The 23,194-nt window shown below is 43.8% G+C and overlaps 2 protein-coding genes across 2 annotated transcripts; one reads left to right on the top strand and one right to left on the bottom strand.

Annotated features, from left to right (window-relative positions):
* The first annotated feature begins 8,413 nt into the window (after positions 1 to 8,413).
* LOC138597420 (uncharacterized) lies at positions 8,414 to 11,202 on the top strand. The gene is made up of 3 exons (XM_069669017.1): positions 8,414 to 8,516; positions 8,855 to 9,718; positions 11,123 to 11,202. The coding sequence occupies exons 1-3, from the start codon at positions 8,414 to 8,416 to the stop codon at positions 11,200 to 11,202; spliced, it is 1,047 nt and encodes a 348-aa protein (XP_069525118.1).
* A 5,407-nt stretch (positions 11,203 to 16,609) lies between these two features.
* On the bottom strand, positions 16,610 to 20,235 carry LOC138596785 (extracellular calcium-sensing receptor-like). The gene is made up of 10 exons (XM_069668138.1): positions 20,123 to 20,235; positions 19,731 to 20,028; positions 19,405 to 19,491; positions 19,202 to 19,309; positions 18,892 to 19,071; positions 18,277 to 18,735; positions 17,959 to 18,189; positions 17,722 to 17,845; positions 17,133 to 17,605; positions 16,610 to 17,050 (listed from the first exon to the last, which is right to left on the bottom strand). The coding sequence occupies exons 1-10, from the start codon at positions 20,179 to 20,181 to the stop codon at positions 16,610 to 16,612; spliced, it is 2,460 nt and encodes an 819-aa protein (XP_069524239.1). The 5' UTR covers positions 20,182 to 20,235.
* Positions 20,236 to 23,194: the final 2,959 nt, after the last annotated feature.

The following is a 23,194-nucleotide window of genomic DNA, read 5'->3' as shown; positions in this document are numbered from 1 at the left end:
CTGCCATGAACCGGCAAGCACATTTCCTGGCACGGGGATTGTTGGTACACAGACTCAAACTGGAAATGCAAACAGTCAGGGTATACAGGGAATAAGGAAAAACACTTTGTGAAGTTAGGATGTACATCAGAAAGAGGATCTATAGGGAAGGGGTGTCAGTATAGGAGCACTGTAGATTTGGCAAATATCTGGAGGATTGGGGAAGTTTAACTCTGGTCAGCACAGATACACAAAGTGAATTTGGAGCTTGCTGAACATCTTTTTATTCCACTAAACAACTCTAATGTGAATTCAACATCTCTGCTAGATCGAGCAGACCTGCAGCATATTTTGGGTCGCACTTGGCATTCCATAAAAGTCGCCACAATGGCAGAGACAAATTGTTTGGCTTTAAAAAAACAACTAGACACTGCATTTCAAATACCCTTTCCCTCATGTTAAAGTGGCTACTTATTCTTTATATTGTATTTCATTTATTGTAAAAGCGTTATCACAAGCTGCCGTGATTGCGTGTGAACGCAATTCCACCTCTCTGAAACTCATTCAAGTATTGTTTTCAGCTGAATATCGGCTGCAGTTGCTTATTTACAGCCTGGCTTCCCCCCTTTTGCTCTCCCTGGCTGGTAGCACTTTGGCACATATCCGAAAGTTCACACCACCCACTTTCCTCGTGGTCTCACCCTCCCCGTCATTAGCAGCTATGCCTGCTAACATCACAGCTAACATTACAACACCTCAGCATGTTCCTGGGAGCCTGCACAGAGTGCTTTGCACTTTGCTCACTATAGACGGTTTATCCTGAAGCAACACAGTGAATATGAGACTTTGTGAAACCTTTAAATGAAATAAAAATTTATTGTAAAATATAATTAACACCTCTGTGCTTTAAACCTCTGATCTTGAAGTTTTTAGGAATTCACCCTCGCCGGACTCTCTTTTGTTTGTGCCCTCAGTACAAAGCTGTGCACCCCTCTGTTGCTGTCTAGTCATAAAACTACTCAGTTTTCCTACATGTGCCCTTTGGGCGACCCTAACAGTGGATCCAGTCAGTGGTATGTGTGTGAGAGTGTGTGTTTGTGAGTGTGTGTGTGTGTGTGTGTGTGTGTGTGTGTGTGTGGGGGGGGGGGGGGGGGGGGGGGGGTTGTGGCCTCTGGAATGCCTTACAGTGTGTGAGCGGCAGTGCGGCAGGCTGAGGTGTATTAGAGAGGGAACAAAACACGAATGCGTGCACACCCTGAAGACCACGTGCAAAAAAGCACACGTGCAAACATCCAAACACATCGCAGTTTATGTATTAGGATCACAACTGAGAATTTGTTTCAGGCAGCCAATTAAAGTGGGCGCTGTGCAACTGCACACTTGATTTGAGAAGAGCTCTTCTTGTGAAGTGCACTCTCACTGTGCTCTCTTTGTTAAAGGACCATTCTCATTTTAAAAGTTTTAATTGCCACAACTTTAATTCTCTTTTAGGCTGGAGAAAAAGAATATTAAAACATTCTTACTGTCATCATTTCCATACATTAATTAAACTTTAACTAAATGTTGCTTTGACTCAGAAAGCACGCACGCAGCAGAAGGCTTCTTTGCTAACCCACATCTTGCGTGACCGACTCTGGCCCTCATAATTCGCCTGCAGATGTAACATACTGTACAAGACAAAGTGAGACTCACAGAGGATAAACATTTACACTAAAAAGCTGGAAAAGAAACAAAAGTTTATCCGAAATATAAACTTTCCGCTCGTGTCTAACGATGAACCCTTTGAAAAGGTTTTCACTAATGGGCAACTAGAGACTCAAAGTTTGACTGCTGTCAGGGAGGAATATATTCACACTCCATAATTAATGTAAAACAGTGACATCATGTGGTTGTTTAACATATCAGTGCTGCTCATCTGAGCCTGCGCCTTTTAAAGATTGCTTCACTTCAGGGCGCAGGTACCAAGTCGCTCATGATTCTTTTTTTCTCCTCACGTTTTGACCAGCTTCCTGCAGTGCGATGACCTTCTTTCCTTTTCTTACTTCTTAATGTAAAAGTTCAACAGCACCCCAATAAAAAGGAGCACCGAACCCTTAAATACCATTAATTACAGCCTCACCTCGTTGCTAACGAGTCTTTCTCTACAAGCCCTCAGGTTTGAGGGTACAGTCACAGTCACTGTCGCCATCAAGGTAACCATCGATTCCCTTCCAGCAGCAGTCAAGTGAGAGATCGGTTTCATTACTTTTACATCTTAGTGCAGTCAGTGACAGTGTCGACTATGCAATTCTAATTAACTGCTCCAAGTTTGGGGACAGGCATGAAGGTCACAGCACTTAATTGGTTCTGCTGATATAACACACTTTTCTGTCACAATGAGAAATGCCATTTTTTAGACACTCTGTTGGGCTTCTCTAAGTCACAGGCTTCGTTTTTTTTCATGGCATTTAGATGCTTTTGTGAGGCTAAATAATCCACAAGCAGAGCGGTTCAGAAGTTTCTTGCGTTCTTACACACAAGGGAAAATCAGCTTCTTAAAAAGAGTCATGCAGGCGCTCCTATCTAGTTTTTGAAGAGAGTACTTTGCAGGTTAATCTCCCAGCGTCTTGACCGTGCGGATGTAATGCTTACATCAAAACGCAGCAGCTCGGTTGCACTACAAAATCACATTACTGCAATTGTGGCTCGCGGCATCTGAATATATTTTAAGCTTTTTATTGATTTCTTTCAGTTGGATCTGGCCTAAAGCTACCGTTAAAACCAACTGGCGAATTCCCCATGAGTCAGAAAGGAGCATCAGATTCACATGCAGCGCCCTGTTTGTGGCCACACAAACAAGTTTAAGACCAAGGGAGACCTGGCTGTGCTCGCAACACAACCTGCCTCAGGCCAGGTTGTAGCGAGAACCATGTCCACAAAGACCTCTAGTACTGTATAGAATATTTAAATAAACATACTTACTATTAAAACAAGCTTTTATTGTGCATTAATGACATGCATTATTTAACTACCCTGCATTGTGTTGCTGTTTAGCACAGTTTAAACTTTTTGTGACACCCATTAGCCTCATCCGAGGATGGAACATCTGCCTCCTTTTGGTCCTAATCACTTATTTTCCATATTGTCACCAAATTAGTGCATACCAGAGCTCCACTGTGCGAGCAGCATGGTGATAAACATGAAATCCAAATAGTAGACACACTGAGTTAATGTCCCACACCTGGAAAACATCTTATTATACAGCAGCCATGTGGTGTACCTGCATAGTGATCTATCTGAGGACAGAAATACCACACGGAGGCTGGCTGAGAGGGCTGGAAGGGGTGTGTGGCAGCGTGTAAACAAATTGGGCATGTTAGCATCTAAACACAATTATTCCAAGGGTTACAAATAACCTGCATGAATTTAATACAAGCTTAATGTTTGACAGAGTTGTTGGCATGTTTGTCTCGCATGAACATGTGCGTCTAAGTGTTTGTCAGATCACATGTGTTTCTGCAAATCCCATCGCATTGCTGCGGTACTGAAAGTTTCCATCTCAACTTCATTACCCTGTCGGATCTGATGCTTGCATCTGGTGCACATGTTTGACATGACAACCAGTGTTTGGCTTATTAGGCCTGTGCAGGGTTTTTAAGGCATACACCTCCTGCTTACTGGAAAATGGATGTGGCACAACCTGCAGTAACAACCAGACAATCTAATTCCCTGCTATAAAACGCAGACTCTCAAATGCTCTTTAAAGCTGACAGCGCTACTACGGCAGATTTGGAGGCTCAGCGGTAATGGCAAGTTATGAGCTGACACGTCAGGCATGTCATTTGTTGTTTGATTACTTTAAGCTGAAATCCAAATGCAGGCTGAAATCTTAGAGGTGGTGCTTGATTATGCTTTTAATCTGGAGTTCAGCAATGTGCCAGATGTTAAACAGTTCATCAAGCGCTTACGTTTGATAAAACAAAATCACGGGCCAAAGATCCCTGCAGGCTGTCTCTGCATATAACAATTAAAAGTGTTTAAGAAAGTGAAAGTCCCCACCCAATTTTCTTTCCATTGTTTTTCTCTCTTCACATCCTGCGCGAGCGGGACTCCTCAAAAAAAACTTGTTGTAGCCATGGCAACGACATTGCCAGTCCTAACACCCTATACTTTTGATGCCCAGTAGAGCGACATGAATACACTGAGGACTCACACACTCAGTTATATCTATTTCTCAGTGTACCACCTCACAAAACACTCACTATCTTTTTTTCTACTCACGCTCTAAAGAGCTCCGCTGAGCGAAGTGCAACCGCCTGAATACACACAAACTGAAACGCATCACATCTGCCGTTGTTAATAGAGAAGGCCGGGTGTTCTCATCATGACATCTATTTGGTGGTAGAGCTAATGGATGATGACTAACAGAGTTATTATTCACAGTGTAGAGATGATTCTGTGATGCGTTATATAAATCAAAGGGGATGAAACCATTTAAATATGTTTATTTGATTCATTTATTACAGAACAGACAATTATTCATGTCAGATGTAATTTTCTTCAGAGCTCATAATTACCACTGGACCTCAGCAGAGATCCGTAAGATTCCATTACTCACTTTAACATCAGCATTTTTAGACGTCTTAAAATAGTTGACAGTATATTAACGTCCAAACACAATGCTTCTCTTCTTTTCTTCCCCGTGTCGCTGTGAAGCAGAACTTAATTTCTGTGATGAATTCAATTTCTTCCCCGCACACCTTTTTTCTGCCAGAGAAAAAAAACATCATGAAATCCATTAGTCGAACACAAACATGGGCCGAGGCTGCAGCCCGGCTGTAAGTTTTGAAAAATGAGCAATGTTTTCGTTATTAGTAAAGTAATAGCAGCAGAGCAGTCCAGCATTTTTCTTAATGCACGCGTCTGTACACTGACTGATTGGATAGGTGGAGTGCACGTACCCGCAGCCTTGCAAAAAGTTTGCTTTGATGATATAGGACGGACTTTGTTGTTGCTTTTGAGAGCTTTCCTAACCAAGGCTAATGCAACAAGCCTCAGAAATAAACAGATGTTTTCAATTTCATTTTGCATCTGGGCTGAGAGTCTGCGGCTACGTTAGCAGCTCTGTGAGGCTTGAGGAACAGCAATGCTTTGAGTAAAATGCTAACACTAGCATGCTAACATGCTCACAAGAACAATTCCAACATGCTAGTGTTAAGCAAGTATTATCCGTACCATTTTCCACACATTAGCTTTGAGTGCTAAAATTGGCTGATTGGTAGGCTACTGAAACAGAGTACAGCTGAGGCTGATGGGAATATCATTTAACAAGGACACGGGGTTGCTGGTTTAGCTCAGTTGGTAGCACAGGCGACATCATTTGGTGCATGTCATCCCCCACTCTCTCCTCCCAACACTTCCTGTCTATCTTCAACTGTTCTATCTAATGAAGGCAAAAGCCAAAAAAAAAGGGATAAGACATTCGTTGAAAAATTAAGCGATCAATGGAGGTATTACAATTCATCCTAAGAGAGAAATAAATGACCAAATTACGTGTCCATCCACCAAGTTGGCAAAGGTTTTACTCTCACTCAAACAAATGCCAACCTTGTATTAATGGGGTCAGAAGATCAGCCAAGCCAGTAGAATTCATACTTTAGGGAATAGAGCTTGAATTGTTCTCCAAATTGGCAAGTGCAATGGCAATGGTTTTGATATTAAACTTTATATCTGGAGTTTTATTGGCAATCCGTCCCATAGTTATTGAGATAAATCAGCCTGGATATATCTGTCAGTCTCACAGACCAACATTGCCATCTACAGAACCACGCTGGTAGTTTGGCTAAAGATACATTGATATACAAGCGATTGAGGCAAATGGAGACAGATCTTAATAGGTAAATGACACGCTTTCTGCATTCATATTGTGTTGTATAAGCATATGAATTACTTTAAAGATGAAATTATGCTCCCAAGGAAAAAAGAAGACGAAGTAGACAACTGCTGCGCATCCGGCAATCCATCCGACGATGAGCAGAACGGGGAGAAGTTTGCGGTATGGGGCTGTGGGAGCCACATCTAAGGAGGCAAATATAGAAACAATAACAGAGTATTGGGAGGATGTGGGGAGATGAATTTAATCAAACTCAGGATCATACTTTGTCTTATGGCAGAATATGGATTTCTTACCTCTCCTGGATATTGGACCTCTCTCTGCCCTTATCTTCTTGTTGTTATTGGTGAGATGCCAGGCTGCACGCTGTGAGGAGTTGATACTGGCATCCGGCAGCGCAGGGTGGAACACATCCGCTGGACTTGGAATGAAATTCATCCTTAGCCCTTCATCGCTCCCATCTGACTTAACTCGTCTCCTCCATATTCACCCACAGAATTATAGCTGACAGAAACTTACATTCCCCCTCATCTTGTGAAGGTGAAGCCATTCCAGTCACGTCCTTGTCTCTGTGGACCTGGTCCCAGCTGTACCGGGGCCCAGCAGCTCCTCTTCACATATCCCCCTGGAGGAGCTGCTGCAGCTGGGGCTGGCAAATGTGTCTCTGGAGGGTACACTCTGTCTTCTTTTAGGTCAATATCAGATTTACAGGAAACAAATAAAAGTAATTTCAGTGGACCGCGTGCGATCAAAATCCGGTTTTATAAAGGCATGGACGTGGAAGTGGCTTATGTGAATTTTGATCCAATTTGGGCAAGGCCTTGGCGAGTTAGGTATAGCTCGACTTTTCGGGAAATGTTCTTATTTGCTTTCTTTCCTGGACTTAGATAAGATCAAGAGCACTCTCATCGTTCTGTAGTAGAAGTTTTGAGCTACAGCCAGCTGCCAGTTAGCTTAGCTTAGCATAAAGACGGGGAGAAAACAGGACGAGAAACGGGTGCCATTGTTCTGTGCATGCAATGTATTGTGCTCTGTATTTCAAAATGCTCAAACTGATTTTAAGGGTAGGATGAGGGCAGAAAGGGGAAGAGGAGGGGAGAAATATAGGAGGAGAGTAAAGGAGCAGTAATTACTGGAGACTATTTAAAAACCAACAAAGGCTGAAGGAGGAGAGTAGAGCAAGAGGGAGATCAGGTGGTCTGGAAAGTGGAGAGCGCAGGGAGAACGAGAGGAAGGGAAGAAAGAGAGAGCGGAAAAGAGAGGACACTCAGGGTGTAATTGGATGAACACTTGTCACTGACAGGGCCTGCTTCTGAAAATGACAGCTCTCCCGTTCCCCCTCTAACCCCTTTCATCTTTAATAGGCCCTCTCTAATTTATTTGTACGTCTACACAAGCTTGCTCAGACACCCTCATGTAATCATCGTCGTCATCAGTGTACAGAAGTTTGAGAGAAATGGGCTCAAATTGATTGCATGATTACATGGAATTACCCGACCCTTGCTCTCATTGAAGAGCGCGGTTGTTGATGACAATCAAAGATCCAAAGAGTACTCGTGTGTTTTCTGCGGCCTGTTAAAAAAGTGCAATAATGAGAGAAAAGCTGCTGCGTTTCTTATTAAGATAAGAACAATTACATTTACATCATCTATTTTGAGACTGCTATCTCCGACAATCTGGATGAATACACCTGGGTTTTGCTCCATTACTGTTAACTTCAAATTACTGTACCCTCTATTCACTACCTTCAATAACAATCTAATTTCTTCCTCCTGCAATCTCATTTCCCTCCCATGTGGCAGTGATTTGTGTTTATCAGATGCATCGTCTTAGACTTCCTTCCATTGCTGTGGCAAGAGAAAACCTGATAGCACTGTAGGTCAAGCATCCATCCCTGTTACCTTCCTGCAGCATGTGTTAATGTTCTGTGCAAAAAAAAAAATTCAATATAACGCTTCATTTGCAAAATGTGTTGTACCTCGCCACAGGATGGTTTTCCGGCATTTGCTATTTCTGATCTTTTAACTAAGCAATGCTTTTAAATACTTTGTCTTTCATTTGGATTCCCTCGCTGTGCTCTTATCTTCCAAGTTATGCATATCTGTGCTCTGCTCCTCTGCTGCGGCACAGCAGGGGAGGGGAGCCCTGCCAGCTGATGGTAAAGTCTTTTCCGGGAAGAGTTAATCAGGCAAGATATGCAGTGATGGTGGGCCTAATCCCTGTTCATGTAAAGGTACCACAGTATGAGTTGGAATTTCAGAGTGAGAAGTTTAATGCTCTCTATGAAATGTAAGATTTAGAAGAATTCAATATTTTATTTTCCTGGACATGCTCAGATGAAATAAGGGTATGTATAATGCACTCTGTCTGTATCAGAGGTGCTCCCACAATCGCCTTCGACAAAACCACTAGCTGCGAATATATAACTGATTCTTGCTCGGAAAAACAATCCTCTTTTTACCATAACTCAAGTTACGTAACAATTTCTGTCCTTAGTACTCTAAACTGTCTGTTTGAGTGACAACTGGAAGCCCCCCGCTGTTCTTCCTCACAATGCCCACAATGGGCAGTATGTCCACAAAAAAAGGCAGGGCCTCTCTGAAGGACGGGCAGGAGGTCAACCAGAGGGCAGCTCTGGAGGTTCACCTGGAGATTCCCAATGAAGGCAGGAACGTTGGCTAAGGAGGCGTGACACTCTTGGGGGCGGTGTGAAAACTGGAGATCTGCCTAATGTCAAGGCAGGGTTCAGGATTGATGGTCTAATTCAAGGTAGAGAAGGTGGATGGCAACAGGAATGCTGAGCAGTGGAGCCAGCATCAGGAATGTTGAAGGCCATTGCCAGTAGAGCCGAGCAGGATGGCAATGGCTGTGACACTGGCAAGTGAGCTTGTGGAGCCAGCAAATCGGGATGCTTTTGCAGCACTACGATGGGTAATGTTCCTGCAGCATGGGGATGTTCCTGCAACTAAGCAACTAAGCAGGAACAGGGGGCTTTACCTGCAGCTCAGCAGAAACAGGAGCTTGATGCAACTCAGGAGGAACAAAAGGTCCCTGCAGCAGAGCAGGAACAGGGCGCTTTCCCTGCAGGTCAGCAGGAACATGAGGTTGATGCAGCTCAGGAGGAGCAAAAGGTCCCTGCAGCAGAGCAGGAACAGGGGGCTTTACCTGCAGCTCAGCAGGAACAGGAGAATGATGCAGCTCAGGAGGAACAAAAGGTCCCTGCAGCTCAGCAGGAACAGGGGCCTTTTGCTGCATCTCAGCAGGGACCAGGAGCTTTTGCTGCAGCTCAGCAGGAACAATGGGGTTTACCTGCAGCTCAGCAGGAACAGGGGGCTTTACCTGCAGCTCAGCAGGAACAGGAGAATGATGCAGCTCAGGAGGAACTAAAGGTCACTGCAAGTCAGCAGGAACAGGGGGCTTTTGCTGCAGCTCAGCAGGGACAAGGGGCTTTACCTGCAGCTCAGCAGGAACAGGGGGCTTCTGCTGCAGTTCTGCTGGAAGAGGGGGCTTCTGCTGCAACTCAGCGGGAACAGGGGGCTTTACCTGCAGCTCAGCAGGAACAGGAGCTTGATGCAGCTCAGGAGGAACAAAAGGGCCCTGCAGCTCAGCAGGAAGAGGGAGCTTTTGCTGCAGCTCAGCAGGAACAAGAGGCTTTACCTGCAGCTCAGCAGGAACAAGGGGCTTTACCTGCAGCTCAGCAGGAACAGGGGGCTTCTGCTGCAACTCAGCAGGAACAAGGGGCTTTACCTGCAACTCAGCAGGAACAGGGGGCTTTACCTGCAGCTCAGCAGGCACAAGGGGCTTTACCTGCAACTCTGCAGGAACAGGGGGCTTCTGCTGCAGCTCTGCTGGAACAGAAGTGCATAAGCATGAATGGCCAACTTTTGACATACCCAATAATTTGGTGTGATACAACATTTTATGCATTTTTTATGTTTGACTTTATTAACTTGACAATAAAAGCTAGGACTTTGCACTTATCCCAGGTTTTGGAAAACTCTGCATAGTTATCAACGTGTCCCAACATGTTTACATTAAATGAGTAGATTTTTGTTAAACTAATGCTTAAAACTAAACCCCATTCAGGTTACATTTGTAGATGACCCTTTAGGCATACATTACATGGCAAGTGTAAAAAATAGATTGAATAAATAAATATACATCACACAACAAGGCTGCACAGAATTCCAATGGGCAAACACTACATCATAACACATTCAATGTAATTCTACTCTATAATTACTGAAGACATAACATACAGCGTGTCCCTGGATTCCTTAGACACCAAAAGGTAATCACAGTTAAAAAATGCATATGGTTACAAGGTGACATACGTTTATAGATGAACCTCACGGCATAGAGGAAACATCAACACGAATACTCAATGAATTTAGAACCCTCCACTACAATGCTGAATACATCTGCCTCATGAAGGTGTAACAGCAGCAAGTAAATGTAGACAGAGAGCAGGAGTGTCATCGTGACTTCAGATCCTGTCGTCCCTCTCCTACGCGCCTAACTCATAAAAAGATGTTTTCTTTTGTTCTTTCTCTCAATGGCACCAGGGGACAGTCCTCTTCATCACCTCAGCACAGGCAGCCGCAACATTTGCCACCTTCCTTAACTACTGACACACACCTTTGAAAAGGTACAGCACTGTCCCTGATGATGCTTCATCACGGTTTGGAGATCATAATGTTGTAATGTCATCATGCTTTGAGATTAATGGTGTAATGATCTTGCTGTTTCTTGATCTATTAACATCTAATTTAAAAAATAACACTGCCAACACCTTGCTTAAATTTTTTCTCTGTGACTCCTTACTTCAAAAGGTGCGAGCCAACAATAGAGGTGTGCGTCATGCTCCTGCTGACACTAAAAAATGAAGCCAAACACTATGTTGACACTTTCATTGGACAGCCAGTGGCTTGGTCGTGGATACTTTGTGTATCTCTGAGCCACACCGTGGTAGTCCATGTGGCCTTTCGTGACACGCTCCCACGGTTGGAACTTGACGCGTCCTGATCACGATTTGTATTTCTAACGCGATGTCTGCTTCAGTTTTCATGAGCTTTGTATTCCACCCATATCTCCCTTTCCCATCTCCTGACACAACCTTATTTTCCAGGTGCTGATCTTTGTGCAGGGGCTGACCCCGGCTCCTGCTCAACTTGCAGAAAGACACATCACTGACAGCTAGGGACCGTTCTTGAATATGCTGTGGGCTGTGTAGTGGGACTTTCCCTGTTTCTGGACTTAATTGCCCTGCAGGTCTGTGTCACCTCCTCCTGGCCTTCTATGCAAGGAAACTCCCTGACAACTTCAGCATGAAGATCTTCTGCTCTGTCTGAGTGTCCTTTTTGCCTGCCTACGTTACCTGTCCTGGAGGTATAGTGTCGCAGCCTTAGTTTTTGGCATCCTTGCCTCTAGTTAAGGGCTTTCTTTGTTTGCCTCAAAGTGTTTTATTGTTCTTCTGAGGCCTGAGGGAGACACTAAAAACACCTGATGGCCAGACAGTGAGAAATAGCAGAAAGGTTGAGGTATTAAAGACTTGGGATCACACCGAAAGCATAAAGTGTATGGAGTAGGGCTGTCACTTTTCAATCGAATTACGATATCATTCGAACCTGGTGAAATATTAATAGTTCGGACTGTAATGATGTGATCTGCTACAATGGAGGAAACTAACGTGCCAAGCCGTTGTTAACCTTTCCTGCTTCAGCGCCCCGACTGTAGTCAGAAAGAACAGGGGAGACTTCTTGTTGTTCTGCTCCAGTGCCGAAGCTGTAGCTAGCTTCGGGGCTAACTCCCGTCCCTTTAATACGCCAGCAGCAACAAGACACGGGAGCGCGGTCTGAGTCTTGATGAGTCGTAGGCACAAGCAGCCTAAACAATACATGAGTTCTGTTGTTTACACAGCTACCAATTGCTCTTTGCTCTGCTCTTCCGCTGATCCTGTCCCTGACACTTGGCGTAAGTCTTGTACACACACGTTCGTTCTCTCACTCGCTCTACCACCCCACTGTCATGCACTTACACCTGGATCCCAAAGGATCCGTGTGCGCCGCGACCTCCGGAGTTGACTAGTCAACGCTTGTATTTTCTCCGACGCGTCCCAGAAGCAGCTCTCCACTCTGCTCCACTAAAAATACGCAGCGAGTCTATTTTTGACGAAGGTTGCTTTGAGCACGTGTCAAGCTGAACGGAGCTGATCGTTCCAAACAGGAAGTCAGACACAAAAACAGCATAGAACAGGCGGCCATTTCAAAATAAAACACCATGTACAGATTTGTTTTTAATTGCAACATCAACACACTGAAATCTTGAAAAAAGAAGAACTTTTGTACTCATCGATGTTAGAAGCACAAAAATCACGGAATGGTACCCAAATGAGCAGATAATCAACCTCGGAGGTGCAAATTGAACTGTTTGTGTGTTGTTCTGTTGCACATTGGTGTTATCGCGTGATTTCGCAATTCCCGCACAATAATGTAGCCTAGTTCTCCCGCGATCTCGTGATCTTATGAATCCAGCTGCCTGGGCCAGCACTCAGCTGCGCTGTGGTCCAGAGCCGCGGCGCACACAGAACGCAGCGGACACAGATCCTGTGGGGTCCAGGCGTTAGCTCTTCCCAAAACAGAGCTACACTTCTAGTATAAGACTCATCTAATCACCACGCACCTTAGAAGCACTGTATGCACCACTACGTTCCCAATATGTAGTTGTTGTTTTTGGCAAAAAGTTAACGTTATCATGTTGAATTCGCTCATAATAGATTATTGGGAAAAGTGACAGCCCTAGTGGAGTGGAGCATGACATATGCAACAAATAAAAGGATTTAAATAATGAAGAAATATTCTAAAATTAATATTTAAATTCAGTCCTCTCCACCCTTGTTATCTCCACATATCATCAACGCCATAAACCACTGCTGTTGAAAGCACCGCAACAAAGCATATGTCTGGAGCATAAATAGAAAGCGTGTCATCATGTCAACAGCTTATGAATTACTGTGGCGCCACCCTGACGGCTCAACATAAACATCTAGTCATCAGACAGTGGAGGTGTGACTGTTTGTGTCGCACACTGTGGAAATTGTTCCCTCTCACACTTATTATTCAGTATGAGAATCAGTGCCTCTCTCGATAGCCCTCTTTCATCACATTTTTTATCCGTCCTCCCATTTTAGTTCGCCCAAACATGGATGTGGTTTCATAATTAAATTAGCATAGTGACTCATACCATGAAAAAAGTGAAGCATCATTACTGCCGCTACCTCAATTTCAGGGGATTTTTGAGACCTTCAGATCATCCCCTGCCCTGTGTAATGTAGGCAACCACATGGGCCTCGGTGAATGGTGCTATTATGGCAGAGACCATTAGTTTCGGCTGCACTTTCTATGGTTCCCATCTCCTCTGTGACACTGGCTTTTTCTGCACAATAGGTGAATGAAAGTTGGAGAAAGGGCTACCTGAAAAGAGTTGGTTATCTGAAAGAAAAAATGCAGAAAGCCAGGATTATGGAAAAAGAGACGCCATCGCCATGAAGAGAGAATATAGGTTATTGTGTAAATCTGTGTCAGACATGTATCAATCACACAACACTAGCCTTATATAAGGATTATGCAAACTCGCTGACGTACACTGCTCCACTTTCAACTTAAAACCCTCCTCTATATTCTGCCCCCTAAAGCTCGTTAGTAACACTGGTGCGTTAAGTGCAATTTACTCTGACAGGTGCAGCAGAATTATCGTACCTCACATTAAATGCAATAGCACTACAGCTGCGTTAAATGGGTCTTAATGTTCCACTTTGTCTCAGGCTATGGCCCTATTGATCCAACTTTATGGTCCCTTTGAGTTGGTTACACAACTACCCAGTTATTTGTATTTGGGCTGATGTTGTTAAGGGTATCATTTTGAACTTTAAAGTTCCAATTGTTAAGCTATACGTCTTTCTTTTGCATATGTTATTATAATTTTTTGGCACAAGATTTTATTATTATGACCAGTAGATCAGAATTTACAGCTTCAGATATTTCACCTCTTTATACCTTTGCCAATTGCATGGTGCATTAAAAATGACAACAATGGTCCTTGTCAGACTTAAGCTGACATGCATTGCTAATTGGGATTTGCCTCCTTGATTACTGCTGTTAGTCGCAAAAACTTTCACTTATGTGGAAGGAAAAGTCTCAAGTCGAATGATTGCAAGTGTTAACAGCGCTAATAGAATGAACCGAACAGGACATCTGCTTTGCAAGCATACCGATCAGCCAAAACATTCTGACCACTGAAAGGTGAAGTGAATTACTTTGATTATCTTGTTACAATGGCCCCTGTCAGCGGGTGGATTATGTTAGGCAGGATCTTTGCCTCAAGGTTGACGTGCTGGAAGCAGGAAAAATGGGCAAGTGTAAGGATGTGAGCGACTTTGACGAGGGCTAAATTGTGATTGCTAGACGACTGGGTCAGAGCATCTCCAAAACTGCAGCTCTTGTGGAGCGTTCCCTGTCTGCAGTGGTCAGAACCTACCAAAAGTGGTCCAAGGAAGGGAAACCAGTGAACTGACGACAGGATCATGGGCGTCCAAGGCTCATTGATGCGCGTGGGTAGCGAAGGCTGGCTTGTGTGGTCTGATCCTCCAGAAGAGCTACTGTAGCTCAAACTCCTGAAAAAATGAATGCTGGTTCTGATAGAAAGGTGTCAGAACACACAGTGCATCGCATTTGTTGTGTATGTGGTTGCGTAGCTCGCCCACTCAGGTGCCCATGCTGACCCCATGGAAGAAGGTGGCCTGGTCTGATGATAACTAGTTCAATGTGTTGACTTGGCCTCCGAATTCCCCAGATCTCAATCCAATCTGTGGGATGTGCTGGGCAAACAAGTACGATCCATGGAGGCCTCGCCTCGCAACTTACAGGACTTAAAGGATCTGCTGCTAACGTCTTGGTGCTAGATACCTCAGCACACCTTCAGAGGTCAGAGTCCATGCCTCGAATTGTCAGGGCTGTTTTGGCAAAATGGGAACCTACACAATATTAGGCCGGTGGTCAAATGTTACCGCTGCTCGGTGTATACAGACTGCTTTGTCAAAACAAACCAACCATTACAGGCAGCACCAAATTGACATTTACTACAGGGCTGCTGTATTTCATTGTAAGGCGTTCTCCAGCCCAATCACTGCTTGCACTTCCTTTAACCCCAAGATATCACATTATTACTTCATGTACATGACACAGTATTTAATACTACGATTCTGTCTTTGGTGTCGTAAACACCCATGTGTCATTAAAGGAGAACATCTGGTCAGCATTTGCTCCTTAAAAAACATTCTGATGACAAGATTGAGTAAATAGCTGTATGTAAATAGAAGCCATGATCTCATTGCATCTGTCAGTATGCTGTGTTTATCTGTCAGCCTGGTGTCTGTGAGGGATTTCTGTGAATTCTTCACTTATTCTCCACACTTGCTTTTTTAAATGTATTTTAAAAAGCCGTGAGACACTTCCTTGTGTGTGTTTTAATTTTATGGCCCACTCATTCCATTGAAGAGATTGTCGCACCGTGTGTTCTCATTCAAACGATTCAGCTCTTTAATAGAGATGATTCATTTATAGGATCTATAAATAGGACTACTTTTTGAAATGACACAAAGACACGGTGCCCTATGAAGGGGAATCAATCTGCTGTCTTCCTGTCAGGAGAGAGGACAGACATGAGTTGCAAAAGCAAAGGTTAAGAAGAGTGAAGGTTGAAAATAAATGTAAATCGAGAAGTACTGTGTCAATAAAACACTGCTGTCCATCGGCCCCTCCCGACACCTTTCCCTCCCATCCGTCCCTGATGGACTTCAGAGACAAGACGTCTCTCCGTCTTCCAATTTATTTCTCCGCCTTGGGAGGAACAACAGATCAATCAGTGGTGGATAATCAATGTTAGGCTGAGAGCAGCTGTGTAGAGCGGGGGGGAAAAATGTCTGACGTTTTAGTTTGTTATTGTAGGGAACAGCCAGGCGTGATGTTTGTATGTAAAGGCCTCTGGAGTATGAGGATTTAATTAACCAATGACAGCTGGGGTTTCCACAGCATACCGCAGAGACTCTGGGCCTCATCATTCTATCTCAGGTCAAATCAGCATGGACACTGCTGCCAAATCTCATTCAGATCTTGCTTTTAGCTGTCCTTCACATTCCCACTGAGCACGTCAAAAGGGGCGTCATGTAGCTGGAGTGATAAAACCATTTGAATCAAGAAAAGAAAAGTTATTCTTGTTTCTTCTTCTTTGTTAATGGTTGACTATGTCGCCGTTTTTGGAAATCATGAAAGCAGGGTTAATGAGATAACATCACCTCTGTTTGAAACACTGTGATTACACTGCTTTTATCTCTATACAACTTATGAGCTTATAAAATTGAAGTAGATCTGTAACTAGACTAAAAACACTAATTTGCAGTAGTGGAACATAAGACATTGGGAGAAGTTATTAGTAAGAACAAAGTTGTGTGACAGCATGGTTGCACATTTCCTGATTGCATATGATGATATGGCAGCATTGATAGCCCACTACTACCATCTGGTGGTAAAATGTATCTGTTCTGAAGGCTTATAACATTTGTATCTGCAACAATACACTCTTTTTTTATGCTAAAGTCAAACATTATCAATAGAAACGTCCAACAAATACATAAATATTTATTCATTTAGATGAAGACAGTCAAAGCAGTCCATAAAATTGGCATGGAATAAAGATAATCCCCTAAAATCTTTCAGTGGATCCTTTGGACAGCAGGTGTTTCCTTGTGTTCTTTTCTGGCCTTCGAAGGATTATGTAGCATTTTGGCGCAAAGATGCAGCCTAGAAGTCCGTAACTGGAGGCCAAGATAGCAAAAACCTCCGTGACTGTGGAGTACTTCCCTGGGGAGCTGATGTAGGCAGGAACAAAGGCTACCCACACTGCACAAAAAATGAGCATGCTGAAAGTGATTAGTCTGGCCTCGTTGAAGTTGTCTGGGAGCTTCCTCGCAAGAAAGGCCAAGATAAGGCAGATGCACGCCAAGAGGCCGATGTAGCTCAAGACGAGCACAAACGCTACGGGAGAACCTTCGCTGCACGAGAGAATGACAATTGCACTCTCTCGAGGCATGAGCTTGTGTGGGGTTGGAGGGGCAACGACCAGCCAAGCTGTACATATGATTACCTGCAATACAAGATACATTTATTTTCAAATGTTTAAATTATTTCTTACTCTTCAAAGCACCAAAAAAGCTAGAAGTCCTTACCTGGACAAGTGTGCAAACGGTGATGATTGCCTTCTGCTGTGCAGGCCCAAACCATTTCATGACATTACTTCCTGGAAGTGTTGCCCTGAAGGCCATTAGCACTACAATAGTTTTCCCTAGAATACATGAGATGCAGAGGACAAACGTGATGCCAAATGCCGTGTGGCGCAGCATGCAGGACCACTCAGAGGGCCGGCCGATGAAGGTCAAAGAACACAGGAAACACAGAGTCAAGGAGAAGAGCAGCAGGAAGCTCAGCTCTGAGTTGTTTGCTCTGACAATAGGGGTGGTTCGGTGACAGGAGAATATGACTACAACAACACAAGTGCAGAAGGAACCAGTGAGGGAAATAGCCATCAGGGTGATGCCCATGGTGTCACTAAAGGAGAGGAACTCCACCTGTTTGGGGATACAGGCTGTCCTCTCTTCATTTGACCAGAACTCTGGAAGGCAGCGCTCACACTCTATGGCATCTAAAGAAAAAAACAAGACGACTTTTACTGCTACAGTATAATGTGGCTTTTCCAAAGCATCTGCTGGTCAGAATCTCAAACAGAATGTGAGTAGTTTGTGAGTAGTCTTTCCTCACCAGTCTGATTGCTAATCTCCCCAGCTGTACAAACCACACAATCATGGCAGCAGATAGGGAAGTGAGGTCTAATTGCCTTGCGGGTACCTGGGGGACAGATGCTGCTGCATACGGACAAGGGAACCTAATCAAAGGAGAGAAAGCACACTACACTGGTCACAATGCGGTACCATAATGAAATGTTATTGCATAAAATGCTAATGACCAAACATGGTGTCATTCTCTTGAGATCCTTACTTTGGTTTGGTTGCCATTCCACTCGATGTTTTTTTCTTGGATCTGGAGTTTTTGCTTTCCAGCGATGGTCGTCTCGTCAAATTTCCCAATAGTGACAAACTCCATTTCTCCATTTGGTCTCAGCTGCCAGTTAACCAGGTCATACATGGCTGCAGGGTCACCATTCTCATCAAATTTAGTTTCATCACCGAATGAATTCAGGTATTCCACCTGTTTTATGTAATGAAGTAGCTGAGAAGAAAAAAGAGAAAAATCATCCTGATGTAAAAAAGAAATTTGTCAATGTTTTAACATGACTATGAACTTATGGGCTATTACCTGCCATGGTTGGATAGTATCTTTATCTGGACAGGTCCCCAGAGGAAATGGTCCTTGCCCTTTAACGCAGCTTCTCATAGCCTTGAGCGCATGGACAATAGCATACACAGCCTTATACACGTTGTAGGAAATCCTCAGCTGCGACACATCTGAATAGATATTCTTCACGCTCCCAAGCTCTTCTGCTCCAGAGCATGGAGGTTTACCGTCCTCATTGTGTCCCCGACCTAGGCTGCACTGAAACACCTCCTCCCAGAAGGGTATCAAAAAGGGATCGTCAAGGGCATCAGGGTTCAAGGGATGCAAGCGAAGCAGAAAGTCTTGCAATCCAGGGATGACAGCTCGTCGGATGGCGAATCCCATTGAACCCTCGAGGATGTGGTGGTACTTTTTGGGGGTTGAGAGGACAGCAGCTGTGCTCCAGGCCTCACTGGCCAGCCACTGTATACCAGTGAGCCCCTCTCTAAAGCCAAGAGATATGTAGATGACGCTTTTAACTTGACGTGAACATCAGGAATTCAAACTTGTAATCCTGTATCCATAAAAAACATACAGAACCGAAACTAATACAGAGTTTTTTATCACAATACTATCTTGTTGTGGAAGATTACAAACATAAATCTCATGCCTGAGTGCTTCATCAAACAATGCTGCTGCATCTTGTTCCACAGCAAACACCAGAATCACCCGAGTCCCCGAGGAGTGAATCTTGGAAATGATCGATGATATAGCAGCCTGTGCTCGGTTCTTTGGAATGATCTCATGGAGGGCAACGCAAGCACCGAGTTTTCTCACCTAAGAGAGCAATATCGGAAATGCATCATAACTTAACTTCATTTTATGTTCACTGTGAGTTCCATAAATTATACATTGAAAGTTAAAAAGTGACAAGACATTCTGATTAAATCCTGAGAGTGTGACGCACCTCATCGGCAAAGATGTTTGCCCCACCACGGCCATATGCATCATCTCCTGCTATCACTCCCACCCAAGTCCAGCCAAAATGCTTGACAAGTTGCACTAGTGCGTCGACCTAAAGAGTTAACACAGAGTGGGAGAGGGTGCTTTACTTTATAGTGTTTATGTCCCATTTTGAGTAATCTGGTGGAATTGACCACGGCCTCTGACCTGGAAGAAGTCACTGGGCATGGTTCTTAAGAAGGCAGGGAACTCATTTTTGTCACTGAGACAGGCACAGCTGGAGAAATAACTAACCTGAGAGGAAGAGAACAAACAACCTAATTTAATTTACTGTTAAATAAAGAGGGAACCACTTGAACAAACAACAAATAATTTCTGAAATAGTCAGTTGGACTTAAGACAAAGTACCTAAAGGGTAGCGGAACAATGTGTTGAATATAAGTTTTCTTTGACTAAAATCTCGTTATTTCCCTCTCATTTTACACACAGTAAATCATCAGTACGTAGCTGTAGCACAGCAACGTCTAACTTACCTGTGGCACATGGAAGACACCCAGAAAACGGGCCACAACGAGAGACTGAGTCGAGCCTCCGTCTCCTATCACTGCAGCTACTGTCCCATGACATGTGCCATTTCCCTGCGTCTCTCCTTCTGAACCCATCTCACTCCCCATTAACTCCATGGCAGCCTTCAGAGCTTGATGTGGCGTGCTGCAGGAATCATATATCCTGTAACCCAGCGTGATGTTGGGAAGGAGTTTGCCCTCTCTGTTGATCTCCTCGATGGCAAAGATCATAGTTTGCATCCAACGGAACGTCCTAAAGTTAAACCTTGGAGGAGAAATAGGATGGATGGAGGCAAAGCTTTGAGCATGCGACCTTCAATTTCGCACCTAAGGCAACTGGTGGCTAGAAAACAGCTTACCTGGTGCACTGTGTTGGAGGAGGTGTAGATGTGAAGGACAGACTTGGCTCCACCACCATGTCATGAAGAGAGAAGAGCCCCCCCAAAATGATGTCCCCCTTTTTTTCTAGCACAGGTAAGGATATTGAACCGGGGATGACATCGCAATGTTGGCTCTGGTCTTGGTGGGAGTTGCATGGAAAAATGACACACCACAGGAGACTCCAAAAAACAAGCTGGGTCCTTCTCCATGAAAGTGTTGGCTCTTCTGATCTCATCCAAAAGTGCTTCATCACTTCCTTAGGCACCAAAAACCCTTAATTTGTCAGCACGATTCCAGTTCAAGACACATGCTTGGATAACCTATACAAACTGTGAATAATGAGCCAAACAAGAACCCTATACACTGACAAAGCCCCAAACAATTTGTCAGCGGTCAGTAAAAGGCCAATACTAGTGCAAAGAAAATGGCACATTACAACCCCATTCAGAAAAACACAGAATGAACAGTCAGTATAGAAAAATCATCTTTAACCCCAACCAGTCAATAAAACGCATCACACCAACAGGCTAACTGGATATTAAAAGGTAATGCTCTATTTTGATGCATCAATCTCTTTGAATGTACTGCTTCCTCCTATAAGTAACACTGCACAGACAAGCTAGCCAGTCTTAAGTACTGAGTAAGAAAAGCTGCCCTGCAGCCTATATATATGACGACCTGTCTTATAACACGGCTGATCAATTGACATAATTTCCCCCGGGTTACTTATCAAAGGGAAAAGAGTCCACAGTTTCAGAGTAACAACAATAACAAGGCACTAGAATGAGCACTCTGACCATAATGGAGAGAGACAAGAGCTGTGTCATGTCACAATGTCATGCCTGACTTGGCCTAACTCATCCTTCAGTGATGTGAAGAGGCAGGCAGCAGGCCCATGTCACAAGGGGCTGCTGAACTAAGTTACAAACCGTTCAAACACACAGAGAGGCACACACAGGCACACAGTGAACTACTGAGTAACAGGACAACTTCAAACTTGTATCATAACCTTGTAAATATTAACAGAAAGAGGTATGTGAGGTGCATTATTGTACTGTTTGAAACTTACATTGCACATTAAACTGTCAGTCTTATACTTTTTCTTATTCTTACATAATATTTCTTTCCGAAGGGGTTAAACAGGTTTAATATGGTGAAAATAATAAGATGTTATGGTTTTGTGCACATCATTAGCGAGAAAAAACCCACAGGCTACAAAACAAAGCACTACAGAGTGTGTAGCAAAGAGAAATTTGCTTCATGCCTCAGGTCATGTAGGTTTCCTTATTAACTTAATATGTCCCTGTGTGGCGCTCAGAAGAGGAAGGACAGAGGGGGGCTTAAGACAGAGCACGAGTAATATGATACAGTGATTTCCTTGTCTTGTAATAGATCTCAAAATCTTAAACTCAAAGGATCCAATGCTCCCAGGAGAAAGGTGCCCCTCTTATTGTTTCTGAAAACAAGCTGATTAGAAGTGAACATTAAGGAGACTGCAATTGTATCACAGTTTTTCATTCAAGGTAATTAATTCCCCTGAGTATTGGATGTTTCACTGATTTACATTAAGTCCTTGAATGTGTGGACGAACAAACTCACAAAAGACAGAAAGACATTGAGGAAAATCAGGCAGACAAACTGTCATATAGATAGAGTGGTGAGAATTATAGATTTATTTAGAGAAATATAAGCAGTTGTGAGACAATCAACAAGAGAAATATGATGTGTACGGTCAGTGGAAGCATAGGTAATTAGCTGTCTCAGTGAGTGACAGTGAGACCGGCAGATAGATAAGCAGATACAGTGTGCGGGAGAAAATACAGAAAGACACAGAAAAATAAATAAGAGCAGGGAGAATGAAGGAAAAAAGAAATTGGGATGTTGAAATATTTTGGGTGTTATTTTGAGGAGTTCAAATTTGATCCGCCACCTTCAGTGAAAAATAAGAAATCCCTTTTTATTGCTGGCTAACATGACTTTTCAGCCAGAATCCACTGTCAGAACTCTAATAATAATAATTTAGATTTATATAGCACCTTTCAAGAAACCCGAGGATGCTTTACATGGGAGTTCAAATAAACAAAAGCAAGTTAACAAAAGTACAAGGAAAGAAAAAAGTGAGCTGGGTAACGGTTGGTTTTGGTTGTAGATCTTGTTGAAAAGGAAGGTTTTGAGCAGTTTTTTAAATGACTGAATGGTTGTTGCGTTGTGTATCTGAATAGGGAACGAGTTCCAGAGGGTGGGGGCTGCCACATTAAAGGCTCTCATCCCAAAAGCCCTCAGGCGGGTGTGGGGAATGGTGAGCAGGCCCGTGTCTGAGGAGTGCAGATTCCAGGATGAGGTATGGGGTGGAGGAGGTCAGAAAGGTACTGTGGGCATGGAGGGATTTGAAGGTGAGGAGGAGGATTATATAGGAGATGCAGGACCTGACTGGAAGCCAGTAAAGGTGGATGAAGGTGGGGGTGACGCGTCGCCAGGGCTTTGTGCAGGTCACAACCCTGGCAGCACAGTTCTGCACATACTGGAGCCTGTCCTGGGATTTGCTGGCTATCCTGGATAGGACTCCATTGCAGTAGTCCAGGCGTGTGCAAGTGAAGGCATGTATGAGGGTCTCTGCCACTCTCTACATGTTTTGCTTTGATATTTATCATTAAAAATGTCACGCATGAGTCTGGGGTGAGGCTGAGGACATTGAATCCAAGATGTTGGGCCTGGAGGACAACTGTGCCTGTTGTCGCGTCAGCCAGACCCAATACACCCACACCTGTAGGATAAAAGACATGCTGAACATCAAGCTGAAGAAGTCCTTAAGGACAGCCGACTAAAATTGGTAGGCCTCTGTGGTTGCAGATGCAAAAACTGATGGGGTATGGAAGGAGTCTCAGGGGAAGAAGAGGACCATCTACCATCAAACAACATAGGAAGGGTTAGCAAGACATAGCCCCAGCTGTGGTGCTAAAGGGTAGTGAGAATTGCTGAAGTAAATAGGGATATTGTTGGACAGTATTGCACAACACTTTGAGGAACTCAAGAGCCCTATGGATGCATCC

This window comes from Semicossyphus pulcher, unplaced genomic scaffold (genome assembly GCF_022749685.1).
Source record: "Semicossyphus pulcher isolate SPU_LCO1_2020_fin unplaced genomic scaffold, fSemPul1.0.p SCAF_19, whole genome shotgun sequence".
Classification (NCBI taxonomy): domain Eukaryota; kingdom Metazoa; phylum Chordata; class Actinopteri; order Labriformes; family Labridae; genus Semicossyphus; species Semicossyphus pulcher.
Note: the sequence above shows the minus strand (reverse complement) of the source record. Positions and strands in the feature narration are given on the sequence as shown.

Bases quoted from the DNA above. Each gene is read 5' to 3' on its own strand.
- LOC138597420 (XM_069669017.1), top strand. From the start codon at position 8,414: ATGGGCAGTATGTCCACAAAAAAAGGCAGGGCCTCTCTGAAGGACGGG. The intron at 8,517-8,854 runs GCAGGAACGTTG...CTTTACCTGCAG, and splicing joins CCTGGAGATTCCCAATGAAG to CTCAGCAGAAACAGGAGCTT. The intron at 9,719-11,122 runs GCATGAATGGCC...ATTGCCCTGCAG, and splicing joins GCTGGAACAGAAGTGCATAA to GTCTGTGTCACCTCCTCCTG.
- LOC138596785 (XM_069668138.1), bottom strand. From the start codon at position 20,181: ATGGTGGTGGAGCCAAGTCTGTCCTTCACATCTACACCTCCTCCAACA. The intron at 17,606-17,721 runs GTGAGGAAAGAC...TTTTTTCTTTAG, and splicing joins GGAGATTAGCAATCAGACTG to ATGCCATAGAGTGTGAGCGC. The intron at 17,051-17,132 runs GTAAGGACTTCT...CTTGTATTGCAG, and splicing joins CCGTTTGCACACTTGTCCAG to GTAATCATATGTACAGCTTG.